Source organism: Pelodiscus sinensis, chromosome 28, assembly GCF_052426305.1.
Source record: "Pelodiscus sinensis isolate ZL-2025 chromosome 28, ASM5242630v1, whole genome shotgun sequence".
NCBI classification, from domain to species: domain Eukaryota; kingdom Metazoa; phylum Chordata; order Testudines; family Trionychidae; genus Pelodiscus; species Pelodiscus sinensis.
In genome coordinates, this window is record NC_143079.1 from 13,359,594 (window position 1) to 13,383,924 (window position 24,331).

General features: G+C 59.8%; 1 protein-coding gene across 1 annotated transcript in view; it reads right to left on the reverse strand.

Annotated features, from left to right (window-relative positions):
• The window catches only part of DBNL (drebrin like), a 37,335-nt gene that overhangs the window by 8,967 nt on the left and 4,037 nt on the right, over positions 1 to 24,331 (reverse strand). Inside the window, exons 3-7 of the mRNA XM_075911090.2 lie at positions 17,777 to 17,889; positions 12,739 to 12,813; positions 10,341 to 10,487; positions 9,045 to 9,122; positions 1,009 to 1,160 (exon numbers count right to left, since the gene is read on the reverse strand). Of these exons, the coding sequence (XP_075767205.1) occupies positions 1,009 to 1,160; positions 9,045 to 9,122; positions 10,341 to 10,487; positions 12,739 to 12,813; positions 17,777 to 17,889 (565 nt within the window). The remainder of the gene's footprint in view (positions 1 to 1,008; positions 1,161 to 9,044; positions 9,123 to 10,340; positions 10,488 to 12,738; positions 12,814 to 17,776; positions 17,890 to 24,331) is intronic.

Sequence of the window (24,331 nt, forward strand, 5' to 3'; positions counted from 1 at the left end):
GGCAGCCACCAACGTGGAAACAGCCTGGACACGGCCGCCGCGGGGCCCGCGCCGTACACACACCCCGGCCGCCGCGGGGCCCGCGCCGTACACACACCCCGGCCGCCGCGGGGCCCGCGCCGTACACACACCCCGGCCGCCACGGGGCTCGCGCCGTACACATACCCCGGCCGCCGCGGGGCCAGCGCCGTACACATACCCCGGCTGGCCTCAGGGATACACGGAGGAGAGAGTCTCTCGTCTTTCTAAGGCTGGGCTGTGGCCGCATCAATTGGTCCCTAGGCCGATGGTCCAAGCAAGTCCGAGTAGGAGAGGGCTGCCCGAGGGAGAGGCCGTTCCAAGGGGGAGGAGGCAAAGCTCCTTGCCCGGCGGGGGGACAGGGCACAGAGGGATGGGGCAGGGAGACCTGCAGCCGAAGCTGCTCAACAAGCAGAGCTGGAAGCTCCACCTGAGGCCCTTCCAGCGATTCCGGACAGGAGCCCCATCGGACAGAGCTCAGGAGGCTGGTCGACCCGGGTCTGCAGGGTACGGCCGTAGTGCTGAGCTCCTGCAGACTAACAGGCTAGCGAGTGGGCAGTAGCACGAAGCCGGGCGGTGGCTGGAGCTGGGGTTGTGCACTCTACGTCTGCAGGCGGCTCGGAGGAGCGTGCTGTGGGCGGCTGTCCATCCGTCCTGGGGGCGAGCAGCCTGGGTGTGTCTGGAAGGGACGGCTGCTTGAATGGCAGCTTCCAGCGATTGCACGGACAGGAAATCCACGAGGGACTGTGACAGTGTGCGCAGCCAGAGCCACGGGGCCCCCCACTGACCCGACAGGGAGACTGGCGCGGGGCAGGGGATGGTAGGAGACCCCAGGGATCTGGCTGGACGGGCAGGGTAGGGTCTAGGTAGGTCGTCACCCCAGAGTCTGCTGGCGGGGGCTGGCTCTGGGGCCGGCTACAGGAATAAAGCGGCCGGCAGGTCAGAGGGAAGGAGCCTGGCAAGGGGCAGGGAGCTGGCAGAGAGACTCACTTCTGAGCATCGATCTCGCTGGCTCGCTCCTTAAACCTTCGCTCCCTCCCGGCTGCCTCCTGCAGCTCCCGTTCCCGGCGCTCCCTGTCCAGCCGCTGCTGCTCCTCCCCTGCTCGCCTCTTCTCCTCCAGCCGGCGGTTCTCCTCGTCTTTCTGAGGGCGAGAGGGCGCCACGTCCGGTCACAGCCGCGCAACCCCCACCCTCTTCCCCACCGGAATCACCCACATCCCGGGAGACTGCAGCCTCCACCGCCCCTCGGACGCTTGGCCAGTGACCGTGCAGCCTGGCTGCTCCAGCACCCCCTCCAGTTCCTGCAGCCTCCAAGAGCTCCCTGTGGAGCGCAGAACCCGAACCCAGCACCTGCCCTCCAAGCCCTGCTGGCTCATGTAAGCAACCAGGCCCATCCCCTTCCCGACGGGACCAGAGAGCAGAACTCCCGGACCGGGGGCTCAGGGCTGACTGTAGCCAGCTGTGATGCAAGGGACCTAGCGCCCGTACCCTGCCAGGTACCAGTGTGAGCAGGCTGGCGTCAGCTCAGTCGGGTAGGCCCGTTACCCTGGCCATGGGTAAGTGGCCTGACAGTGCCCTACGCTCTGGGGAACCGGCACAGCCTGCCCAGGCGCCGGGCGGAGCGGTGAACGGGGCGGCAGGCCCACGGCAGTGATACCCGCCGGAGCACGAGGGGCAGGAAGGTGTCACTAGCAATATCCACGATGGTGCTCAGGCCCGATGACAGGGCAAAGCCCCATGGAGAGGAGTGTTCCCATCACTGCAGCTCTCCCTTTGACCCGTCAGCTCCATCCTTAGCTGGCGTCTGCCTTGGGCACTGAGGGACCCGGACACCGGGCCCATCGGCCTGCCAGAAACTGGGTTGGTCCCGTCTCTTCCCTCCAGGTCCCTAAGGGAGGGTGCAGCTACGTCCGTCTAAGAGCTTATGCCAAGGCCGTGGCCCCAGGGCCGCATTAGTCCGATCCGTGCTGCTCGGAGCCTCCCTGGCTTTAGGCCCTATGCACGGAGGGCCCCTGCGGGAACTCCTGGGGGTTAGTTCTGGGACAAGAACCTCGTTCCCCTCCGATCGACTGGCCCCAACACAAGGGCGACCGAGTGTTACAAAGCCCCGATAACTGGCCCTCCGCGGGGTGGCCACGCTAGCAAACACTCCCCCAACCGCCTCCCTTTGCTACTCGGGCTCCGCTCCGCTGCAGGGACGGCTGGGCTGGCAGCGGGCACAGAAGCCATGAGCACGGTGGCGTTGGGGGAGCAGGGGGGGGGACAGGGGCAGCAGCTGCAGACACTGGAGGCCCCAGGGCGGGAGGCGGGTGAAGTTAACCATGGCGGGAAGCTTGCAAGACAGAGTCCGTGCCACAGACGCCCCCCCACCAGGGATGGTCTTTGCCGAGGGAGGCGAACCTTTAACCTCACCACCCAGCTACCCAAGTCACTCGGCTACTGAGCGGGCCCCAGCCCCACAGCGCCTGAACCCAGGAGCCTCCGACGGCGCGACCTCATGCACATCCCCCGTGTGACGTAGTGGGGGTACCTGGCTGGTTTCTATGCTGCTGGCTCTGGGGGAACCCCCACTGGCTGCCGTGGGTACCACGACCCAGCAAAACAGGATGAGTCACTATGCAAACCAGTGGCCAGACACCCCCCATGGAGAGGAACAAAGGAAGGTGGAATGCTGCCTTGGCTGGGGGGCAGGGCTGGAAGTTAGGGAGTTGGTTGCTGGCTGTCGGAGGGCATGGAGGAGAGCCTAGGGGAAGGGGCTGGAGTTTAGGGGCCCAGTCTCCCCCATCTCAAGGGGGCCTGAGGCATCCTAGCCCAGTTCCTGTAACCAGATTACATCTGTGCTGCGCTGTGCTGGAGGAGCAATAAACCACCCTCAATTCCACTGGCTGGTGCAGTCTGTTTGTGCCATTTCGGGGTGCAGGAGACGGGGAACCCCCAACGCGCCGTCACACTGGTGTCAGAAGTGGGATGCACTGCACCCCGTGGATGGAGCTTCCAGCGGCAAGCGACAAGGCGCAGTAGAAGCAAGAGCCCTGGAGCCAGGCGTGCTGGAGACAGAGCGAAGCGGTTCCTGGGAATCGTGGGGCGCTGCAGCACTAGACTGGTGAGTCTGCACCGAGGGGCCCAGCGGGCAGATGGCCTACGCCCGACTCTTGAAGGCAGAGCTGGTGGGGCTGTGCAGAGAGAGGGGCTTGCCTGTGCAGAAAGCAACCAAGGCCCAGCTGATTGCTCAGCTAGAAGAGAACGACCAGCCACAGGGCCAGGATCTTGTCCCCAGGGGAAGCAGCCAGACCCCCCCTGAGAGTGTGTCAGGCTCAGAGAGGGGGAGGAGCGCTGGAACCCACAGGAGAGATGAGACAGCTTCCCCCAGGAGGCCTGCAAGCTGCAGCCCATCTAGGGCAGGGGCCAGCCAAGCAGAGCTGCGGCGGCTGGAGATCCAGCTGCGGATCAAGGAATTGGAAGTAGAGGACCGAGAGAGGGACCGCCAGGACCGAGAAAGGGATCGCCAAGATCGAGAGAGGCAGCGGCAGCATGAGCTGGCCATGGCAGAGCGGAGAACCGGCGGGGCACCGGCTGCGCCAAGTGCGGATGGGCCCCAGGGTCCCAGGACTGCCAGATGCTTGGAGAGGCCCGTGGTGGCCCAATTGAAGGACATGGGTGACATAGACGGGTTCCTCAGTGCCTTTGAGAGGGCCTGTGGACTGCAACGGGTTCCCCCAGCTGACTGGCTGCAGGAGCTCATCCCCGCACTGAGCCAGGAGGCGGCCGGAGTGCTCAGTCAGCTGGAGGACCTACAGCCCGGGGATTACAACCGAGTCAAGGAGGCCCTGCTGCACAAGTTCGGGCTGACCCCCGAGATGTACAGGAAGAAGTTCCGGGGGGTACAGAAAGGGCCACGGGAGACCTATGTGGATCTGGTCTCCCGCCTGGCGCAATACTGCCGCAAGTGGGTGTCTGGAGTCGGAGCCCAGACCGCAGAGGAGCTGCTCAAGCTGGTCATGATGGAGCAGTTCTATGCAGCGTGCCCACCCAAACTGAGGCTGTGGCTCAAGGACCGGAGACCAGAGAACCCCCAGGAGGCCGGGAGACTGGCGGATGAGTTCACGGAGAGCCGGTCCGGGTGTGAACGGGAGTCCCGGAGAGAAAGGGAACCGCGCAGAGACCGGATCTCGGCTGAGCGACGGAGGGAGTCAACTACGGGGCGAGACCAAGGAACAGGTCGTCTGCGCCCCAGAGAACCAGCCAGGGCCTGGACAGAGACAGCCCAAAGCCTAACTTGCCAGCGCTGTGGGCAAAAAGGCCACAAGAGGGCTCAGTGCACCAGGTCCCAGGACCGGGGACTTTCCAGGGTTAACTGGCTGGGGCGGGAGGAAGGGCAGGCTGCCCCAGAGGCAGGGGCTGGCAGGCAAACCTCAGCTCAGAGAGAGGGGAAGGATGCTCAGTGCACCTCCCCTGGGAGGTCTGATTCTCAGGAGGCGGATTTCTCCGTGTACCGGGTGGGGGCAGGACGGCCCCTGCGGAGCGAGTGCCTCATACCCCTGGAGGTGGATGGTAGGAAGGTGACGGGCTTCTGGGACACGGGGGCGGAGGTGACTCTGGCCCGATCCGACATAGTGGCCCCGGAGCGGATACTACCCCACGCGCAGCTGACCCTGAAGGGCATAGACGGGTCCCCGTTTAAGGTGCCTGTAGCCAGGGTGCATCTGAAATGGGGGGCCAAGGAGGGCCTCAAGGAAGTGGGGGTGCACCCGCACTTGCCCACCGAGGTGCTGATGGGGAACGACCTAGAGGAGTGGCCCCATGAATCCCAGCGGGCTCTAGTCACTACCCGGAGCCAGAGCCAGCGGGGGGCTGACAACGTGGGTCCAGGGAAGGACTCCTGGCAGCGTCCTCAGGGTCCCATCCCAGTGGACACGGGGTCCAGCCAGGCTGGGACTCCGGACCTAGGCAGAGGTGGGGGACAGGTCCCGATCCCTGCCTCAGCAGCTGAATTCCAGGCTGAGGTGCAGGCAGACCCCTCCTTGCAGAGGCTGAGGGACCAGGCTGGCCTCCGTGAAGCTCAGCCCCGGGGGAGAGGTGGCCAGGAGAGATTCCTGCGGGAGCGTGGGCTCCTGTTCCGTGAGTGGCTCCCCCCCAGGAAGGCGAGGGCATGGGGGGTCCAGCGGCAGCTGGTCGTCCCCCGAAAGTATCGCCTCAAGCTGCTGTATTTGGCCCACGATGTCCCCGTTGGGGGCCACCGGGGGATCCGGAGCACCCGGCTGAAGCTGCTCCAGCACTTCTATTGGCCGGGAATCTTTACAGCCGTGCAGCGGTACTGCCGGTCCTGTGACTCCTGCCAGAGGGGCGGGAAGGCCCAAGACAGGAGGAAAGCGGCTTGGGGGTCTCTACCCCAGATAGACCCTCTGGGCTTGCTGAGAGAGTTATGGGAGGGGAAGTCCTCCCTGGATGGAGCATCGGGGGTGGAAGCCGCCCTGGCTGTCCAGAGAAGGCTCGCTGGGCTCATGGCCCCGGCCCGAGAAACCCCGGCCAGAGATCAAGGCCAGCGGAAGGGTGGGTGTGACCCCCGAGGACAGGCCTGTGCCAGTCGCCCTGGAGCGGGGCGGCGAGTGGACAGAGGGAAGCCAATTCATGTGGGGCCTCGCCACGGCCGGCCCGAGTCAAGGGGAGCACCCATGTCCCCGGGGCGGGTTCCCACGCAGAGGACCCGAACTTCCCCAGGTCACGAGCGGAGTGACCCTGCTCAGTTCGCTCTCGGAGGGGGGAGAACTGTGACGTAGTGGGGGTACCTGGCTGGTTTCTATGCTGCTGGCTCTGGGGGAACCCCCACTGGCTGCCGTGGGTACCACGACCCAGCAAAACAGGATGAGTCACTATGCAAACCAGTGGCCAGACACCCCCCATGGAGAGGAACAAAGGAAGGTGGAATGCTGCCTTGGCTTGGGGGCAGGGCTGGAAGTTAGGGAGTTGGTTGCTGGCTGTCGGAGGGCATGGAGGAGAGCCTAGGGGAAGGGGCTGGAGTTTAGGGGCCCAGTCTCCCCCATCTCAAGGGGGCCTGAGGCATCCTAGCCCAGTTCCTGTAACCAGATTACATCTGTGCTGCGCTGTGCTGGAGGAGCAATAAACCACCCTCAATTCCACTGGCTGGTGCAGTCTGTTTGTGCCATTTCGGGGTGCAGGAGACGGGGAACCCCCAACGCGCCGTCACACCCCCACGTAACGCAGGGCGATGGGCAGCTAAGTGACTTCCCCAGGGACTCGCCGAGAGCCTGTGGCAGAGAGTGCAGGGAACTGAGCCATCCTTTCTCTGCCTGGCCACGACAGAAGTAGCCACGCTTGCCTGAAGGGTTGATCTACTGGAGGGCTCCTAGCTGGCGTATGCCCGGCGGGCAGGCAGATGTAGCTAGCCTGCTTCTAATCAGTGTGCAAACCCAGGTGGAGCAACTAATACACAAGAACCTTACCCCACCCCACGCCCTGCACATCTCCAGGCCGGGACCCAGACTGCCTGCAGCCCTGGTGGGTGGCCGCCTGCTAGCCACACACAGGACAATGTAGCTACACAGCCTGCTACCCCTCTGTGCAGCATGGGAAGCGCTTCCGGCCCTTCCACTCGGGCTGTGTCTACACGGGGAGGGCTGGGCGATCAGCACGGTCGACAGGCAAAAGTCGCCAAAGTGAAAACCAGCCAAACCGTCTTTTCTGCCTCCTGTTGTCGACATTTCATGGCCCTGTGGCTCGCCCCCTGTCGACAGAGCAAAGCATCGTGGGGAAGCATCCCACAGTGCAGTGCGATGGGAAGGGACAGCTGATTCCCGCGCTTCTTGGGATTCCCTTGTAGCTCTGGAGGCTCTCCGTGCTGAGGAACGTCAAAGCAGCACAGCAGCCTCTCCACCCTCCCCCGGCAGCAGCTGTGCTGTGCTCCTAGCCAGGCAGAACAGGCGCATCCCAATGATTTGCTCTGTTTCCCAGAAAAAGCAGCTCTCTCGGCTGTCTGACACTTCCTGAGGGGCGCAGGCCTGCAGGGCAGCAGAGATCGCAGAACACTGAGCAGAGCCAGCAGGGCAGGCATTACGGGATACTGGCGGAAGCCAGTTCTCTGGACAAAACAAACCGCAGAGTCCACACTGGCTCTTCGTTGACTGCAAGGGGAGGGGAAAAGACGAAAATCTCTCGCGGAGCTGGAAGTTTTTTGTGGCCAGAACTGGGTGTTTTTTCTGACAAAAGTCGCACTTGCTGTTTTGTTGCCAAAAGGCAGTTTTGGGCGACAAAACGTGCCAGTGTCGACAGGACTCGAGACTGAACCCAGAGGGTCCCTGTGGGGAACCCTACCTCCTCCAGCCCCCTCGTCAGTGGGGTCCCACAAGGCTCCCTGCTCTCCCCCACCTACAGGAAGCCACTGGAAGGATGAGGCAACATGGGCTTGAGCGCCAGCAGGACAAGTATGACCCCCCGCTCCAGACGTCTCCATGTCAACAGGAACCGCCCCGCTGCCCTGCTCTCTCAGGGCCTAGCCCGTGTCCAGGGAGCAGCTAGCCAAAGATACTGGCAGGCAGGCGGGGAGTGCCTCTGTAACACTGCCTGCTACGGAGAACACCTGCCCTGGGCTGTTCGCTCAGGCCGTGACCTAGGGCTCCTTTCAGACTCCTCCAGCTATCACGCGTCCCATCAGCCCAGGGGCAAAACATCCCCACTTCCTGCTGCGGAGGTCTGGGAGACTGCCCTGTCCCCTCAGACGCAGCCCTGGCCACAGAGCGCTCCCATCCTGGCCCTGCTGCAGGCTTCGTAGTCACAGCCCAGGACGTAGATCCAGGGGTGGAGTCAAACACCCTTTACGTACCACAGTGGCCTGACTGCTTACCCAAACTCGCCGCAGCAGCACCCACCCAGCACACTGGCTCCCTAGCCAGAGCCCCCTAGGGTCTGTCCCATTTTCCCAAGAGACACCTCCCACAACAGTTGCACCCCACTTCGACCGGGAACCTGCCGACCATTATGGCAGAGACTCGAGAGGGCAGGAGCCAAGACTCCCCCTGGAGCTCGACCAGCCTACGGAACTCACTGCCACAAGAGAGATGACACCGCAAACCTCCGAGTATCCCGAGCTCAATGCAGTGCTTCAGCTTCGGGATGTTCGATATCGGTTAATTGAATAGTCGAGTAGCCTCGTGAATTCTCATCGGTTACACGACTGTCCTATAGTCCCCGGAGGCGGGGCCGGCAGCCAGTGCGCTCCAGCCTCACTCCCGAGGAGCCCCTGCCACGCCGCACTGCTGCCTCTGTATCCGAGAGCGACCGGCAGGTGGATCAGAGGCTGCAGCGTGGGGTGCCAGGCGGGAGCTAGTCTGCAAGGGGAGCCAGTTTAAAAACCAGCCCCTCTCGCAGACCAGCTGCCTGTCACCCTGCGCTGCTGCTTCCAATAAGGAGACAGCAGTGCAGGGCGGCATCAGCCCCGTCTGGGGGGTGGGAGGGAAACACGTGTAGTCTGCGGCATTAACCTATAAGCTTTTGCTAATCGGTTAATCGCCCACAGTTACATCCCCGCTTCAGCTTCCCTACATAAGTTCTTTGCGCGCACTCCGGAGAACTCACTGAGCTAGCGATTCACAAGGCTTGTTATTCTGGAAGTCTGAGCTGTTCTGAGGCCCAAGTAAGGCTCTGGATGGGCACTGAGGGCCAGTGCCTCAGAGGTGGGCTGCCGAAATACGAAAACTTACAAATCTCGTTAATCTTCATCGGAAGCACAATTTCCCTCCCAGCCGCATGCTGGGTTCCTGCAGCACGTCAGGACTTCTCCTAACAAACCCAGCAGGACACACATTGGTGACGCCTGTTCCAGTCACTCCTATAGCAGCTGGAAACAGCCGCCCCCCAAAGCAGAACAAACCCTTCCACACCACAAATCCAATGTCCAGCGGTCGGCAAAGGGGAGGAAGAGGCAGGTGGTGACAGAAAACCGCAGGTTAAATCCAAAGAGCTGACCCAAGTCACGCCTCCCTCGCCAGTCCAACGCTCACTCGGGGACTCACCTCTGCTTTGGCCCAGAAGCTATCTTTGCCGACCCTCTTGATTTCAGACATGGCGTTTGTCTTCTGGTAGACAGAGCCCTGGAAGTGGCCAAGAGAAGCACGCAGCTGAGACAATATATAACCAGGATCTAGCCGTCAGAAAATTGCAGCAGACTGCCAGCGCAGCCCATCGCCTCCCAGGTTCCCCTCCCAGGAGGCTGCACCTACAAGCGTTCCGTGGGGCTCCAGGGGCTCTCCAAATTCCCTCAGCACTGGAGGGGCCCTGGGAAGGGAAATCCAGGGGAATGTGGATGACTCCACGTGAGCCAGACCCTGAAACCGGGCCTAGAGAGACAGGAAGTTGCAATCTGAGCGCTGCATTTTAGAGCCAGATAAAACTGGCAGGGCGAAGGAGGGAAATTACCCGAAAGGAAAACAGACAGAAGGTAAATATCTGGATAGTGGAAGAATCAGTCCCCCGCCCACCACCGTGTGGCAGAAGCTAAGGAACTGAGAGCTCCTCACAGCGTCGGCAGAGGTCTCCATGAAGAAGAGGAAGGCAGAGAGGCACGTGCAGCTGAGAAAGTAGCACCAAGAACCAGGGGATGCGGAAGATCAAGAGTGCCACTCAGTGGCCAGGCTGGGACAGCCAGCAACCGGACTCTGCCCCTTGTCTAGCGTTTCGATGAACCACGGCTACATTGTGCCGTGTCTGAACAGTTTGACGTGTGGAACCGAAAAGAACTGGCTCTTACATGAATTCGTGTGCACACGGACATGCATGAACTCTAGCATCTGGGAGAGGGGCTTTAGACATTCGAATGCTGCTGCTTCCGAGTCAGTAGGGAAGACGGCCCTTTGGAACGCACTGAGGGGCCAGAGTGGCTTCGGCTCCGGGAGGGTCTCTCATCTCCTTCCTGCCAACCTGCCGTCTCTCCCAGCATTACAAATCTAACCCGCTCCCCCCCGGCAGTGAAGCGCAGGCTTAAGGAAGGGCTCGAGGACCCCGCACCCGTACACTGCTGCTCAGTGAACACAGACAAGACCTCACGCCCCTCCCCCAAACCCTCAGACACTCTGCAGACTTGGTGCGTCTCAGAGGCTGGTCTCTCCTCTCATCCCAGCATCTGCTCCGGAGACAGACTCTGAGATGCGGAGGGCGAGGCCATGAAGAGTACGGGTGATGTCAGAACACCCTCACGTGGCCCTCCCGGCACGGTCAGAGCCAAGCCCACTCCAGCAGCCCCATCTGCCAGGCAACAGAGCCCCCCACAGCCCCGAGCCTCAAGTGTCACCCGGCACGTCCCAGGAACTCACCACAGGAGCCTGAGGGCCTGAATCCTGGAATCGGCTGCCGCCTTTGTGAAAGTTGTAGTTTGCGCCGGAAGCCTTGGCGACCTTCTCCATGATCGAGTCAGGCTCCACGTCCTCCTCCGCCCGGGCGTTTATCGTCACGTGAGCACCCTGGGCAGACACACAGCGCACGCAGGAGACAGGTGACTGAGGGTGAAGGACGCTGCCGCGGCATGACACGGCAGGTGACGCGAGGGCAGGCCGGCATGACCCCGCCGCTGTGACACGGCAGGTGACGCGAGGGCAGGCCGGCATGACCCCGCCGCTATGACACGGCAGGTGACGCGAGGGCAGGCCGGCACGACCCCGCCGCTATGACACGGCAGGTGACGCGGGGGCAGGCCGGCACGACCCCGCCGCTGTGACACGGCAGGTGACGCGAGGGCAGGCCGGCACGACCCCGCCGCTATGACACGGCAGGTGACGCGGGGGCAGGCCGGCACGACCCCGCCGCTGTGACACGGCAGGTGACGCGGGGGCAGGCCGGCACGACCCCTCCGCTGTGACACGGCAGGTGACGCGGGGGCAGGCCGGCACGACCCCTCCGCTGTGACACGGCAGGTGACGCGGGGGCAGGCCGGCACGACCCCGCCGCTGTGACACGGCAGGTGACGCGGGGGCAGGCCGGCACGACCCCGCCGCTGTGACACGGCAGGTGACGCGAGGGCAGGCCGGCACGACCCCGCCGCTATGACACGGCAGGTGACGCGGGGGCAGGCCGGCACGACCCCGCCGCTGTGACACGACAGGTGACGCGAGGGCAGGCCGGCACGACCCCGCCGCTATGACACGGCAGGTGACGCGGGGGCAGGCCGGCATGACCCCGCCGCTGTGACACGGCAGGTGACGCGGGGGCAGGCCGGCACGACCCCTCCGCTGTGACACGGCAGGTGACGCGGGGGCAGGCCGGCACGACCCCGCCGCTGTGACACGGCAGGTGACGCGGGGGCAGGCCGGCACGACCCCGCCGCTGTGACACGGCAGGTGACGCGGGGGCAGGCCGGCACGACCCCGCCGCTGTGACACGGCAGGTGACGCGGGGGCAGGCCGGCACGACCCCGCCGCTGTGACGCGGCAGGTGACGCGGGGGCAGGCCGGCATGACCCCGCCGCTGTGACGCGGCAGGTGACGCGGGGGCAGGCCGGCATGACCCCGCCGCTGTGACGCGGCAGGTGACGCGGGGGCAGGCCGGCATGACCCCGCCGCTGTGACGCGGCAGGTGACGCGGGGGCAGGCCGGCATGACTCCGCCGCTGTGACACGGCAGGTGACGCGGGGGCAGGCCGGCATGACCCCGCCGCTGTGACACGGCAGGTGACGCGGGGGCAGGCCGGCATGACCCCGCCGCTGTGACGCGGCAGGTGACGCGAGGACAGGCCGGCATGACCCCGCCGCTGTGACATGGCAGGTGACGCGGGGGCAGGCCGGCATGACCCCGCCGCTGTGACACGGCAGGTGACGCGGGGGCAGGCCGGCACGACCCCGCCGCTGTGACACGGCAGGTGACGCGGGGGCAGGCCGGAATGACTCCGCCGCTGTCCGTGCAGGGCAGACACTTCCTACGGCACGGGAGCCCCCCTCCCAGGTGGCGTTTGGCACGACCCCCGAGGCAGGGGAGGAAGGGACTGGCAAAGAACCATTGGGATCTGGTCCCAGCCGCGCCTTTTGGAATCGCGCCGTCACCCATCCTCCTCCCTCTGGGCTGACCTGAGTCCCGGGCCCCTTGAACTCTCTGGATTCGGCAAGGACAAAGGGAGCTCCGAGGTCAAGCCTCAGAGCGAGAGGGCGCAAGGGGCTGAAGGCAAGACCCGCCATGCCCCCCGCTCCGCAGCGGCCTGGGGCCTCTGGCTACTCCATGCCTCTTTCACACTGATGCTGGAATAGCTCCTACTGCACGACTGCTGCTGAAAGCCTGGCTTGGTGAGCTACGGGCCTCCAAACTGCAGCCAAATACGAAGGAGAACTGTGACTAACAGGTGACTCCCCACAAAGCAACAGGGAAAGGATGCTTGTAGCTCTGCCTCCCTGGGCTGCCTCTTCCCCTTCCATCAGGCACTACCTTTCATAGGGGAGCCCCCCCTAAAACCTGTTTGTTCTCAAAGAGGCTCAGAAGAAGGGGTCTACCAAGCCCCCAAGGGATGGCCAACAGGTGCACTTCACAGGGGTTCAGGGGACTCAGCGGTGTGCCAACTGCATTTCCATGCACGCCCGGCTGCTGCTTTAGGAGATGCCTGGGCTCACCCAGGGCCTGCAATACCGGTTGTTCCTCTCTCGGGCCTGCCCTTTCCCAGCAGGAAGAACAGAGCTGCAGAGCTGGAACAACGGGGAGGGCTCAGGGACAGCCGACTGAAACACGCCTGTACCTTTAGGAAGTTCGCGATGGTGCTGACGTGGTTGGCGCAGGCTCCCTTTCGCACGTCGTTCACACCTTCGCCCGTCTGCAGAGAGAAACGGCCCTGAAACCCTCTGCGGCCCCCACATGGCTCCCTGGCACAGGACACCCTCTGGGCAGGGAAGCCATGGCGGGGGAGGAGAGGCTGTGTGCACAAGGCACAGCGAAGGGCAGGAACGTAAGATAAGCATCCACCTGGCAGACACCTGCTTTCGTAACTCTGAGCTCCCGGTGCCTGGCTCCTGCTCCTCGGTGCTGGGCCTGTACACCTGGCTGCCAGCTTAGCTGACGCACCAGGGACTGACCCGAGAACCTCGCCAGCTGGCAGCAGGAGCAGCTACAGCTTGAGCAGAGCCAAGGTGCCCAAGGTGGGGCTGCAAGAGGCTCACCTCTTCCCCACAGAGGCGGACCTGTAATGCACAGCACCCAGTGGGTGTACCTGCCCTAAGAGCCAGCACACGGGCACTCTGCCTTCTGCTCCAAGCGCAGGCACGTGTCTCTGAGCGGCCTGCCCACGTCAGTCCGTAGCAACCCGGACATTTCAAAACCAAGACACTCCCTGGCGCACAGTTCTCCTCTGGTGGGCTGAGAGAACGACACGTGGCAGGTGTGTAGCTGGAGGACGCTCAGACAGCACAACGAGGAGCACATCACAATAACCAACTCAGAACCCAGCACCGCGCAGCACAGGCTCAGTCTGGAGTCTCAACTCCGAGTGCCCCCACTTGCAAACATCTGACTCTGAAATACTTTCAAAATATTTGCAGCCTAAATAACCTTAATCTAAATAACCCAACACTATTTACTGCCACTGTAACGACTCCCATCATCCATGGAGCGCGCACCTCGAATGCTGTGTCCAGGTCTGGGCGCCCCATCTCAGAAGGACACAGGAACTGGACACAGATCAGTAAAGAGCAACAAAGCTGATCCAGGGGTTGGAACGGCTTCCATAAAGAGGGTATGTCTACACTACAAAGTTAATTCGAACTAACGGACGTTAGTTCGAATTAACTTTGCTAGGCGCTACACATGCAAACCGCTAGTTCGAACTTAATTCGAACTAGCGGAGCGCTTAATTCGAACTAGGTAAACCTCATTCTACGAGGACTAACGCCTAGTTCGAATTAACTAGTTCGAATTAAGGGCTGTGTAGCCACTTAATTCGAACTAGTGGGAGGCTAGCCCTTCCCAGCTTTCCCTTGTGGCCACTCTAGGCACCACCAGGGAAACTCTTCTGCCCCCCTCCTGGCCCCGGAGCCCTTAAAGGGGCACGGGCTGGCTACGGTGCCCGTGCCAGGTGCAAGCCTGCCAGCACCCAGCCAGCAGACCCTGCACCTGGCACGGCTCGAGCCAGCCACCCGCTTCCACCCAGCCCTCCGCCTCTTCCCGGGACCAGGCTGGCGGCTCCTGGGAGCCTGCCCAGGTCCTCAAGAGGCGGGCACCCACCTGGTCTAGTGCAGACATCGTGGACCTCATCCACGACCTCCGCACTAGGCACAGGAAAGTGGCCGGCTAGGGCAGGAGAGCTGCCAGCCTGGCCACCCAGGAGCAGGTTGGCATGAAAATCAAGGTGGTCCACTGAGACCCCCGACCCTGAACCCTGAGCTTAGAATGGCTGTACTGGGTCAGACCAAAGGTCCATCTAGCCCAGTAGCATGTCTGCCGACACACTAGGTACCCTGGAGGGGATGGACCGAGGACAATGACCAAGCCATTTGTCTCATGCCATCCATCCCAGCCTTCCACAAACAGAGGCCAGGGACACCATTTCTACCCCCTGGCTAATAGCACTCCATGGACCCAACCTCCATGAATTGATCTAACTTCTCTTTAAATTCTTTTATAGTTCTAGCCTTCACAGCCTCCTGCAGCAAGGAGTTCCACAGGTTGACTACTTGCTTTGTGAAGAAAAACTTTCTGTTATTAGTTTGAAGCCTGCTACCCATTCATTTCATTTGGTGTCCTCTAGTCCTTCTATTATGGGAACTAATGAAGAACTTTTCTTTATGCACCCTCTCCACACCACTCATGCTTTTATAGACCTCTAACCTATACCCCCTCAGTCTCCTCTTTTCTAAGCTGAAAAGTCCCAGTCTCTTTAGCCTCTCTTCATATGGGACCTGTTCCGAACCCCTGATCATTTTAGTTGCCCTCCCCTCTCCCACCCTCTCTCTTCCCCTCTCCCACCTCCTTTTCCCAGTCTCCCCGTGTTCTGTTCAATAAAGAGAGTTTCTATTTTTGAAAACACGTGTCCTTTATTTTGTACATCAGGAAAGGGGGGCTAGGGAGGGGTAAGTGGAAGGAGGTGAGGGAGGAATGGGGTACGAGCTCCCGATGGGGAGGACTGGGCTGGCTCTGCGGGCTCCTCGGGGTGGAAGCTCTCCTGCAGCCCCCCGACTGACCCCCCCTGGATGGCAGCCTGCGGCAAGTGCAGCCAGGCTGATGGCCGAGTGCTGTGATGTGCCCAGTGTAGGCACTCAGGGCACTCCAAGCCAGGACTGCTTTGCAAGCGGGGAACCCCTGAGAACTGTCTGTCCGGGGTGGGAGTCGGGTCCCTTTAAGCACAGCCCTCGGCTAGCCTGAGACAGCAGCTCCATGCTCTAAGTCCTCATCTGATGCCCTGCCGGCACTGCTTCCGGCCAGCCTTAACCTCGGTTCAGGGTCCACTCAGTGTGGACATGCTAGTTCGAATTAGCAAAACGCTAATTCAAACTAGTTTTTAAGTCTGGATGTGCTAATTCAAATTAGCTTAGTTAGTTCGAATTAGCGCTGTAGTGTAGACATACCCAGAGAAAGTAAAACTATGACAATCAGAGGAGACTAGGGCGGGCAGAGACCTCAGGAGTCACTGAGTCCAGCACCCTGGCCAAAGCAGGACCAACCCCAATGAAATCAGCCCAGCCAGGGCTGTGTCAAGCCAGGACTTAAACACCTCTAGGGATGGAGATTCCACCCCCTCCCTAGGGAACCCGTCCCAGGGCTTCCCCACCCTCCTAGGGAAAGAGTTTTTCCTAATATACCACCTAGACCTCCCCCACTGCAACTTGAAACCATTGCTCCTTGTTCTGCCATGAGAACAGCCTCTCCCCAGCCTCTTTGGAACCCTCGTCAGGGAGCTGAAAGCTGCTATCGAATCCCCACTAAATAAGTCCAGTTCCCTCAGGTTCTCCTCAGAACTCATGTGTCCCAGCCACCTAATTATTTGTATCGCGCTCCACTGGACTCTCCTACGTGTGCACGTCCTTTCAGTAGCGGGGGCCCAGAACTGGACACAACACTCCAGATGTGGCCTCCCCAGAGCCGAAGAAAGGGGAATAATCACTTCCCTGGATCCGCTGGCCATGCTCCTTCCAGTGCAGCCGGATATGCTGTCAGCCCGCTTGGCTACCAGGGCACCCTGTTGACTTCCACTGAGCACGGACTCATCTCCAGCTTCCCATCTATTGCAATCCCCAGGTCATTTTTTGCAGAACTGCTGCTTAGCCAGTCCCAGCCTGTAGCGATGCCTGGGATTCTTCTGTCCCAAGGGCAGGACTCTGCGCTTGTCCATGTCGAACCTCATCAGATTTCTTTTGGCCCAACCCTCCAATGTGTCTAGGCCACTCTGGACCCTCTGCCTACCCTCCAGCGTCTCTACCTCTCCCGGCACCGCACAGTCATCTGCGAACTTGCTGAGGGTGCAATCCTCCCCCTCGGCCAGATCATTAGCAAAGATGTTGAACAAACCCAGCCCCAGGACCAAACCCAGGGCTCCCCGCTTGACGCTGGCTGCCAACTGGACATCAAATTGTTGACTGCTGCCCGTTGAGCCGGACAATCCAGCCAGCCTTCTAGCCACCTTTCACCCAAGCCAAACTTGGCTGACACGCTGGCCAGGCGACTGGGGAGAGGGCATCAAAAGCTTTGCGAAGGTCGAGGCTCACATCCACCACTTTCCCTAGCTCACAGAGCCGCTCTCTCATCACACAAGGCAGTGAGGTCGGTCAGACACGACTTGTCCTATTAGGGCTGTTCAGCTCAACAAGAGATAACTGGGGGGGGAGGGGGGGGATGATAAGAAGTCTATAAGATCATGGCTGGCATGGGAAAAAAGGAACAGTGAAGTGTTATTTCCCCTTTGCCACAGTTCAAAACCAGGGGTCACCCGCAGGCCCATCAATGGGGGGGGGGACAAAGGGGGCAACTGCCCCAACGATCCAGTGGGGTCAGGGCTTCAGCTGCCACAGTGGCAGCAGTGCAGCTGGAGCCCTGGGTCCTTTAAATTGTTGCTGGAGCGCTAAGGGCTGGGGAGGGGGTGTAACATGTTCCGGGCAGCGCTGAGGGCAGCCTCCCTTGGGCCCCGCCTTTTCTTCCCTCGGCCCCGCCCCTTCTGGGAGTATGAGCTAGTCCCCCCACCTTGCTCAGGGGTCCACGGAGGCTGTCAGCTCGGCTGATCACCCCATGAAATTAACAGGCAGCAAGATTCATACGAACACAAGAAAGCGGTTTTCCACATGACACATGATTAACCTGTGGAACTCACTGCTGTGGAATAATGCGACAGCCAAAGCCAAACAAGACCCAGAGAAAGCACCTGGAGGATAGGTCCATCGATGGCTGCTAGCCGTTATGGTCAGGTATGCTCTGGACAGCCCTAAACCTCTGACTGCCAGAAATTGGGAGGGGAAGACGGGGGTGGATCACGCCAACAGCTCTAGTCTCTAAACTCCCCCTGAACTCTGCTGCCGGCCACTGGTGGAGCCAACAGTGGGCTACATGGAGCACCGGTCTGACTCAGTTTTAAGGGTCTTAAGACAGCTCCCCAGAAGGCCTAGGAAAGTCTCCCCATCTTCTTCATTTGACTCCTCAGCAGGAGCATGTGTCTCATAGTGGCCCGAGGCATTCTGGGCATTAGCTCCCTAGATGCTGGCATCTCTGGCTCCCGGGTGTCTCCTTTCCCATCTGGCAGAGACTCAAACGGGCCCTAATGCGCCACAGAACAGCGGAAGCAGCCCGTCTCTACTTACCCAGTTAATGAGGACAAACTTGGGCAGGCCGGAGTTGGGATCCTTCACCCGGCAGAAAGCATACATCACCTTCCCGCTGCTGAGCTCCTCCACCAGCTCCTCCAGGCCGCCATCTGCACAGTGAATTCCACAGGGGGAGGAAGGGAGAGAGGTGAGCGGATCGACCCCACCTTCGCAGTCCCGAGAAGAGGCAAAATAACCCGGCAGCACAAGTCAGGAAAGAACCCAACGGAGGAGAAAATAAAACTGCACGGTCAGCCGCCTTCCTTCCCGGTGCTGCGTCCACGAGCACAGGGCCTGTGGGGTTCGTCTGCCTCTGCGGCTTCTTCCAACCCCCCGGCACAGCGACAGCACAAACAACAAAGCCGTCTCTCCCCGGCGCCAGCCAGGCCCCCGAACAGAACCACACAATAAATACAGCCCAACCTCAGCAATGCTGACACCAGGGCCACAGGAACGCCGGAGAGCAGCCAGCTTCCAGCATCCACAAGCCCCTCCAGAGGCCTTGCCAAGCAGGCGCCTCTTGCAGCGCGCCCTGACCGTCGTCAGAGTCCGCGGAGCTCTCCCAGACCAAGTGGGGAGAGCCGGTCTGGAGCACGGAGCCCGCGGAGAATAACTTGCCAGCCACCCCTCTTAGAATACTGAAAGGGATCCAGGTTTTTGCGCATCCCTGCTGACCACAGCCGCAGTGCGGCCTGGGAGAGGGGAGATCCCCCAGGGAGGCTGTGCCCAGGCCGTTTAGGACTCTCGCGGTCATCACCAGCACCTTGAGCCAAAAGCAGTGGGCAGCCAGCGCTGACCCAGGGCACTGCTGTCACCTGTTCCCAGCGAAACGCCCCCTGGATAACCATGGCACCCTCTTCGGACTCTGCATGCTCTAAGGCGCAGCCCCGTGCCGAGCACAGACTTGGTCTGAGATGACGAAAGGAACGGTCCAGCCTCCTAGCCAGGCACAGACGGGGAGGAGCGGAGCGGCTTACTGCTCAAATCGAACAGCAGCAAGTCCCCCTGCGCCACCAGCACCAGTGAATGACAGAAGTACTCCTCCAGTCACACGGGCGGATATTACTTCCGCCATCCCCTCCAGCTGCTTCCCCAGCCCGCCGTCCTCACCCCAGGCTTGTCTGGGTTCAACTAGCGCCCAGGCTCCACTAGAAAGCAGGGCAAGGCTTCCGGTCTCTCCAGGACAGAGCACCGGCTGGTGGGAATCTGCCCTCGGCACACACGGAACAAGCACAGCCCCCGACGAAAGCCCTCTCTGTGCAAGTGTATAGTCCCTGCACCTAGACTCAGCCCTCGGTGGCTCTCTCCTGCCGCTTGGCCACGAGCAGGCGGAACAAACGCAGCTCCTGGTGGGATCCCTCCGTCTAAACCAGTGGGCACCAAGCAGTCGATCGGGATCTACTGGTGGATCTTGGAGCCTCTGACAGGGGATCCCAACTGGTTTGGCCAGGAGGTTATCAAGCGCTGACACTATGGTTGCCCCTGCCCCCACTGCCCTTGCCCTCTGCCTTGCAGCTGCCCCCCTGGGAGCCTCCTGCTTGCTGTGCAGGGAAGCGGGAGGGGGTCACTGAAGTCAGAGTGTTCCTCCTCTCCCCACTCCTGTATCCCATCTCCCCCCCCCCCCACACACACACCCCTTCACTCGCCTCTCCCGACCCAACACGGGGGGGGGTTGTGGCTGTTACTTCTTTACTGCTTGCAAAGTGGGTTAGTTTGGGTTTTGACTGGTCCGTGTATTTCATCATTTTCATTTCTCTCTTATGCTTAAATGTATTTCTTTGAGCAGTGAGTTCTCCACTGCCGAACCTGGCGTGGCTGGAGTCTGCATCTCTCTGGGAAACGCTGCTCCTGGGAGTGGCTGGCATGTCCCTGCAGCCCGAGAGAGGCAGAGCAGGGGGTCTCCACATGCTGTCCTGGCCTGCAGACCCCGCTCCTGCGGCTCCCATTGATCAGTAATGGGGAACCGTGGCCTGCAGAAGCTGTGGGCTCTGTGCCTATATGTGGAGGGCAGCACATGGCCCGTGGTGCCATTGCTGGACATGCCAGCTGCTTTGAGGAACGGTGCAGGGCCAGTCCTGCCTTCACCCCGCTGCTCCACCACCTGGACGCCGTCGCCGTTAAACGGTGTCCAGCCAGAGCCTGCTTCCTGAACCTCCTCCTGCCCCACACGGGAGTCCCCCTGCACCTAAACTTCCCAGAGCTGGCACCCTGAAATCCCTCCTGGACCCCAATCCTCCACCCTGGGCTAAGGCCAGACCCCTCCCACACACCTAACCCCTTGGCCCAAGACCAGAGCCTGCACCCCAGCCCCCTACCCCAGCCTGGTGAAAGTGAGTGAGGATGGGAGAGGAAGGGGGAGGGAGGCCTCAGAGAAGGGGCGGGAAGAAAGTGGGACAAGGGGATTTGGGTTTGAGGTAGATCTTACATTGCACTTAATGTGATCCTGTGGTTAAAAAGGTTGGAGATGGCTGATCTAAACCCACAAGCCCAGGCAGGTGTATGGATCATACAGGAGAGGCAGGGCCTCTTCAGAGGTGGGATGCAAGATCCTGTTTAGTTAGTTAACCGGTTAAACTTAACGCTTCACCAGTTAACGAATCAGACAGTGGGCCAGGTGGGGACGGGGCTGCTTCAGCCTGGCTTGGCTGGAGTGGCCGCCTCGCCATGGACAGGGGCTGCTCCCGTAGGGCACTGACATCCCTACTTCAGAGCCAGGGCCGCCTTACAAAGGTACCTTCATATTTCATCTGGAAGGAGGCCGGGTTCCTACAGGGTCTAAACCAAGGGTGGGCAAAATACGGCCCACGGGCCAAATGCAGGCAGCCTAACGTTTCTGTCCGGCTCAAGGAACAGCAGGGAGCTACATGTGGTAAGCGACGCCCGCCCAGAGCACCTCCTCCTGCATCCCAACCGCCTGCCCCAGGTCAGATGAACCCCATCCTGCACCCAAAGTGGCCCCAGGCCCCTCACCCCTGCCTGCCCTCCAATTCCCTTCCTCAGCTTGGAGCCCTCTCCTGCACTAAACTCCTTCCCACACCCCTCACCCATTTCTGCACCAGCCCAAACTCCCTCCCAGACCCCGCCCCCTCCATTAATATAGTAGAAATGTGTGGCCTGACACAACTTACCAAACTTCGTGGCGTGCCCCCCCCCCCCACAAAAATGATTCTCCACCCTGGTCTAAAATAAAAAGTAAGTCAAATGAAGCCACTCTCACCGTAAACAGACATAACAGACAGCAGAGAACCCCATATCCGAGGGAGGGAGAGAGGCTAAGAAACAAACATTGGTCCCCTCTTCGGACGTGGCTTATGAAGGGGCTCCCTGTTACTCTGAAGCGAGACCAGCTTGGCAAAGTCTCCAGCTGCAAGTTCCTTCCTCTTGTCCCATTTCAGCAGCAAGCTCAAAATAAGAGACCAGGCGCACACAAACAGGAAAGCCAGCTTCCCCCGAGCTCCCTGGCCGGGCGCCTGGTCAGCACAGCCAGTTTCTCAGGCACCAGCAACACCCCCAGCAGAGCGATGAATGGGTGTAACAGGGCACACGCCAGTATGCAGCTAAATCAGCTGCAAGTGTAGGTGGTTCACATCCTCCTGCAGACTTTCACCATGACTGTGGCTCTTCGGTTGTAGGTTGCACACGAATAATTTGCTTGGGCTGAGTCTGTGCTATGGTCTAGTTTGAGAGACGGGCTGGATTAGCCGAAGACTCTCAGAAGGCAGTTTACACCCAAGGAGGGGGACATTAACGTGGGCTTTCTCGGGCTTTGCATGCTTCATTAACAGTGCAGGCTGAAGGTGCCTGGCACCGGCCTCAAGACAGCTACTGGCCTACACCTCAGCAAAACACCCAGCACACGCTGGAGGCCAGCAAAATGCCTGAGCTGCAACAGAGCAGGGCACCCTCCTATGCACAGGGACTCTCCCTTGTTCCCTGCTCACCGGCTTACGTGGACCACCTGTCGGGCAGACTTAGCTGCACGCGTGCGGCCAGGCTGCTCTTTAACTTCCCTTTTCATGACATCAGCAGAGATACGAGTGAGAAACAGCCACGTTTGCGCAGCACACACTTTTCAAACCTCGTTTTCACAGGCTACGCAAAGGCCTTCCCTGCCAAATTTCAGCTTCGGTTTCCCCGCCCCGGGAGGCACCTGAAAAATCTCATCCAGCCTTCCCATTGAGGGAGAGCGTAGCCCCCTCTCGCCCAGAGCTGATACTCAAACTTTAAAAGGAAAAAGAAAATTCACCTCTAGCTTAGTGGCCAAGCCTTGACTCTCTCAGCCTGGAAGCTGAAAGCAACAGGAGTGTGAAAAGAGACTGCAATAAAATGTGCGACATTGCACCATTAACCATCATGCCACTCCTGCTGTAATGCACTGCTAAAAGCTACCACGAGTACAACCTTTACACCGGGGTGTTAATCAAGTGTTCACATGTCAGAAAAATTTCACCATCAGAGAGCCTTCCTGAAGCATTGCCCAAGCACTTTCATACCACACAGCATTCACCAGGCATTGGTAGCAATTCCGGAGTGAAGGCTGCATTTAGATTTCCACTCAAAGCAGGACTGATCCCGATTTTCCTCACAATTAAGTAGTTCTACTCAGTCTCTAAATTCGGCCTAGTCATTTCAGATGACAAATGAATCTTCCAGGTGATGTTCTCAGAAAAATATTCACCGGCTTTCGTAGAAGTAAAGTTTAGAAATTCCCTGTGACGCGACACCCCGTCTTTTTAACGGAAATATGTTTTGAATATGCATACCTTGAATATGCTTTATGTAAATGGCCAATGAGAGCTGACAGATTGTGCTGGGGGCGGGGGAACAGGACAGAGAACCACACGGATCAGCCTGGGGTTGCTGGCAGCCAGGGAGCCTGCTTTAGGGTCCTGCTGAGCTGCTGGCTGGGAGCTGCTTAGGTAAGCTCCTCCTGGCCAGAGCCTGCCTCTGACACCCCACCCCCTTGTGCACCCCAACTCCCTCCCAGACACTGCACCCCCCTTGTATAACTCTCCCCAAGCCAGAAACCTCTCCTACATCCATATCCCCTCCAGGACCCAGCATCCCAATCTCCTGCCTGAGGTCACAACCCCCTCCTTCACTCAACTCCCTCTCAGACCCCCACGCCCCTGGGCCCTATCCCAAGCTCCCTTCTGCACCCAACCTCCATCCTAGACCCCACACCCCCCATAGAAAAACATGGCCCTTGTCCACTTACCAAATCTTGGAGTGGCCCCCTAAGACTGCCCACCCTAACTTACATTCTACTTTTCATACTTAATAAAAACACTTTGGTTTGTTATCAAACTCTGTGTAAAGAACTGTTACGGGAGGGGAGAGGGCAGCCGCTGGGCCTACTTCTCATTGGCAGAGAAAGCTCAAAAACATGATCAAAACTGTATGTAGACTAAGACAGATTTCCATGGGGGTTTGGTCCCTTTTGAGGGCTGTGCTCCTGGATGCTGTCAGGTCCCTGTAGCTGAGCCCTGCCAGAGCTGTTATCAGTGTCTGGGTTGCTCTACTGTGGGGCTGTTACCCCAACTCTGTGCCTTTGCCGGGGGAGACCAGAGCTTCTGGCCCAGCAGGACAGGGTGGTGGGGCGCCCCAAAGGGCGGGTAGGCAGGCTCAGTGGTATGATGAGCATGCTGGGTGACAGTCCCAAGGGAACCCCTGTGATCCAACCCAGCACATTCTCCTTTTGCAGCTGTCTTGGCATTCTCAATTGGACGAGGAGGTTTCTCGACACACAACCACCAAACTTTGCACTCACCCTGACCATGTCTCAGACACAGAACAGGGCTCAATGTCTGAAATCAAATGCAACGAGTTGCACCAAGGCCGGATTAAGACTTTTAGAGGCCCTAAGCACTGAAAAGATTATGGTGCCCCCCCATATGTAATTCAAAATAAAACCAATGCTATGCTGAAAAATCAAATTGTATTTTTCGAAATGACACAAAACTGACATGTCTTCTGAAATTAAAATAGCTTCTTTCTAGATTTTCTGATTGCAAAATTCTGGATACGTTCATCGAAGCTGACTTGACGAAGCATGTCCGCTTCCATACACAATAGGGAAAGTGAATCAAGTCTGTCCTGACACATTGTTGTTCTCTGAGGGTGTGTCTAAACTACATGGTTCCATCGATGGAGCCATGTAGATTAGGCTGATCGGCAAAGGGAAATGAAGCCGCGATTTAAATAATCGCCGCTTCATTTAAATTTAAATGGCTGCCGCGCTGAGCCGACAAACAGCTGATCAGCTGTTTGTCGGCTCAGCATGCTAGTCTGGACGTTCCCGCGCCGACCTGAAAGCCCTTTATCAACCTCCCCATTATGCCTCATAGAATGAGGTTTACTGGGGAGGTCAATAAAGGGCTTTCATGTCGGCGCGGGAGTGTTCAGACTAGCGCACTGAGCCGACAAACAGCTAATCAGCTGTTTGTCAGCTCAGCGCGGCAACCATTTAAATTTAAATGAAGCTGCGATTATTTAAATCGCGGTTTCATTTCCCTTTGCCAAACAAACAAATCTTCGTGGCTCCGTCGACGG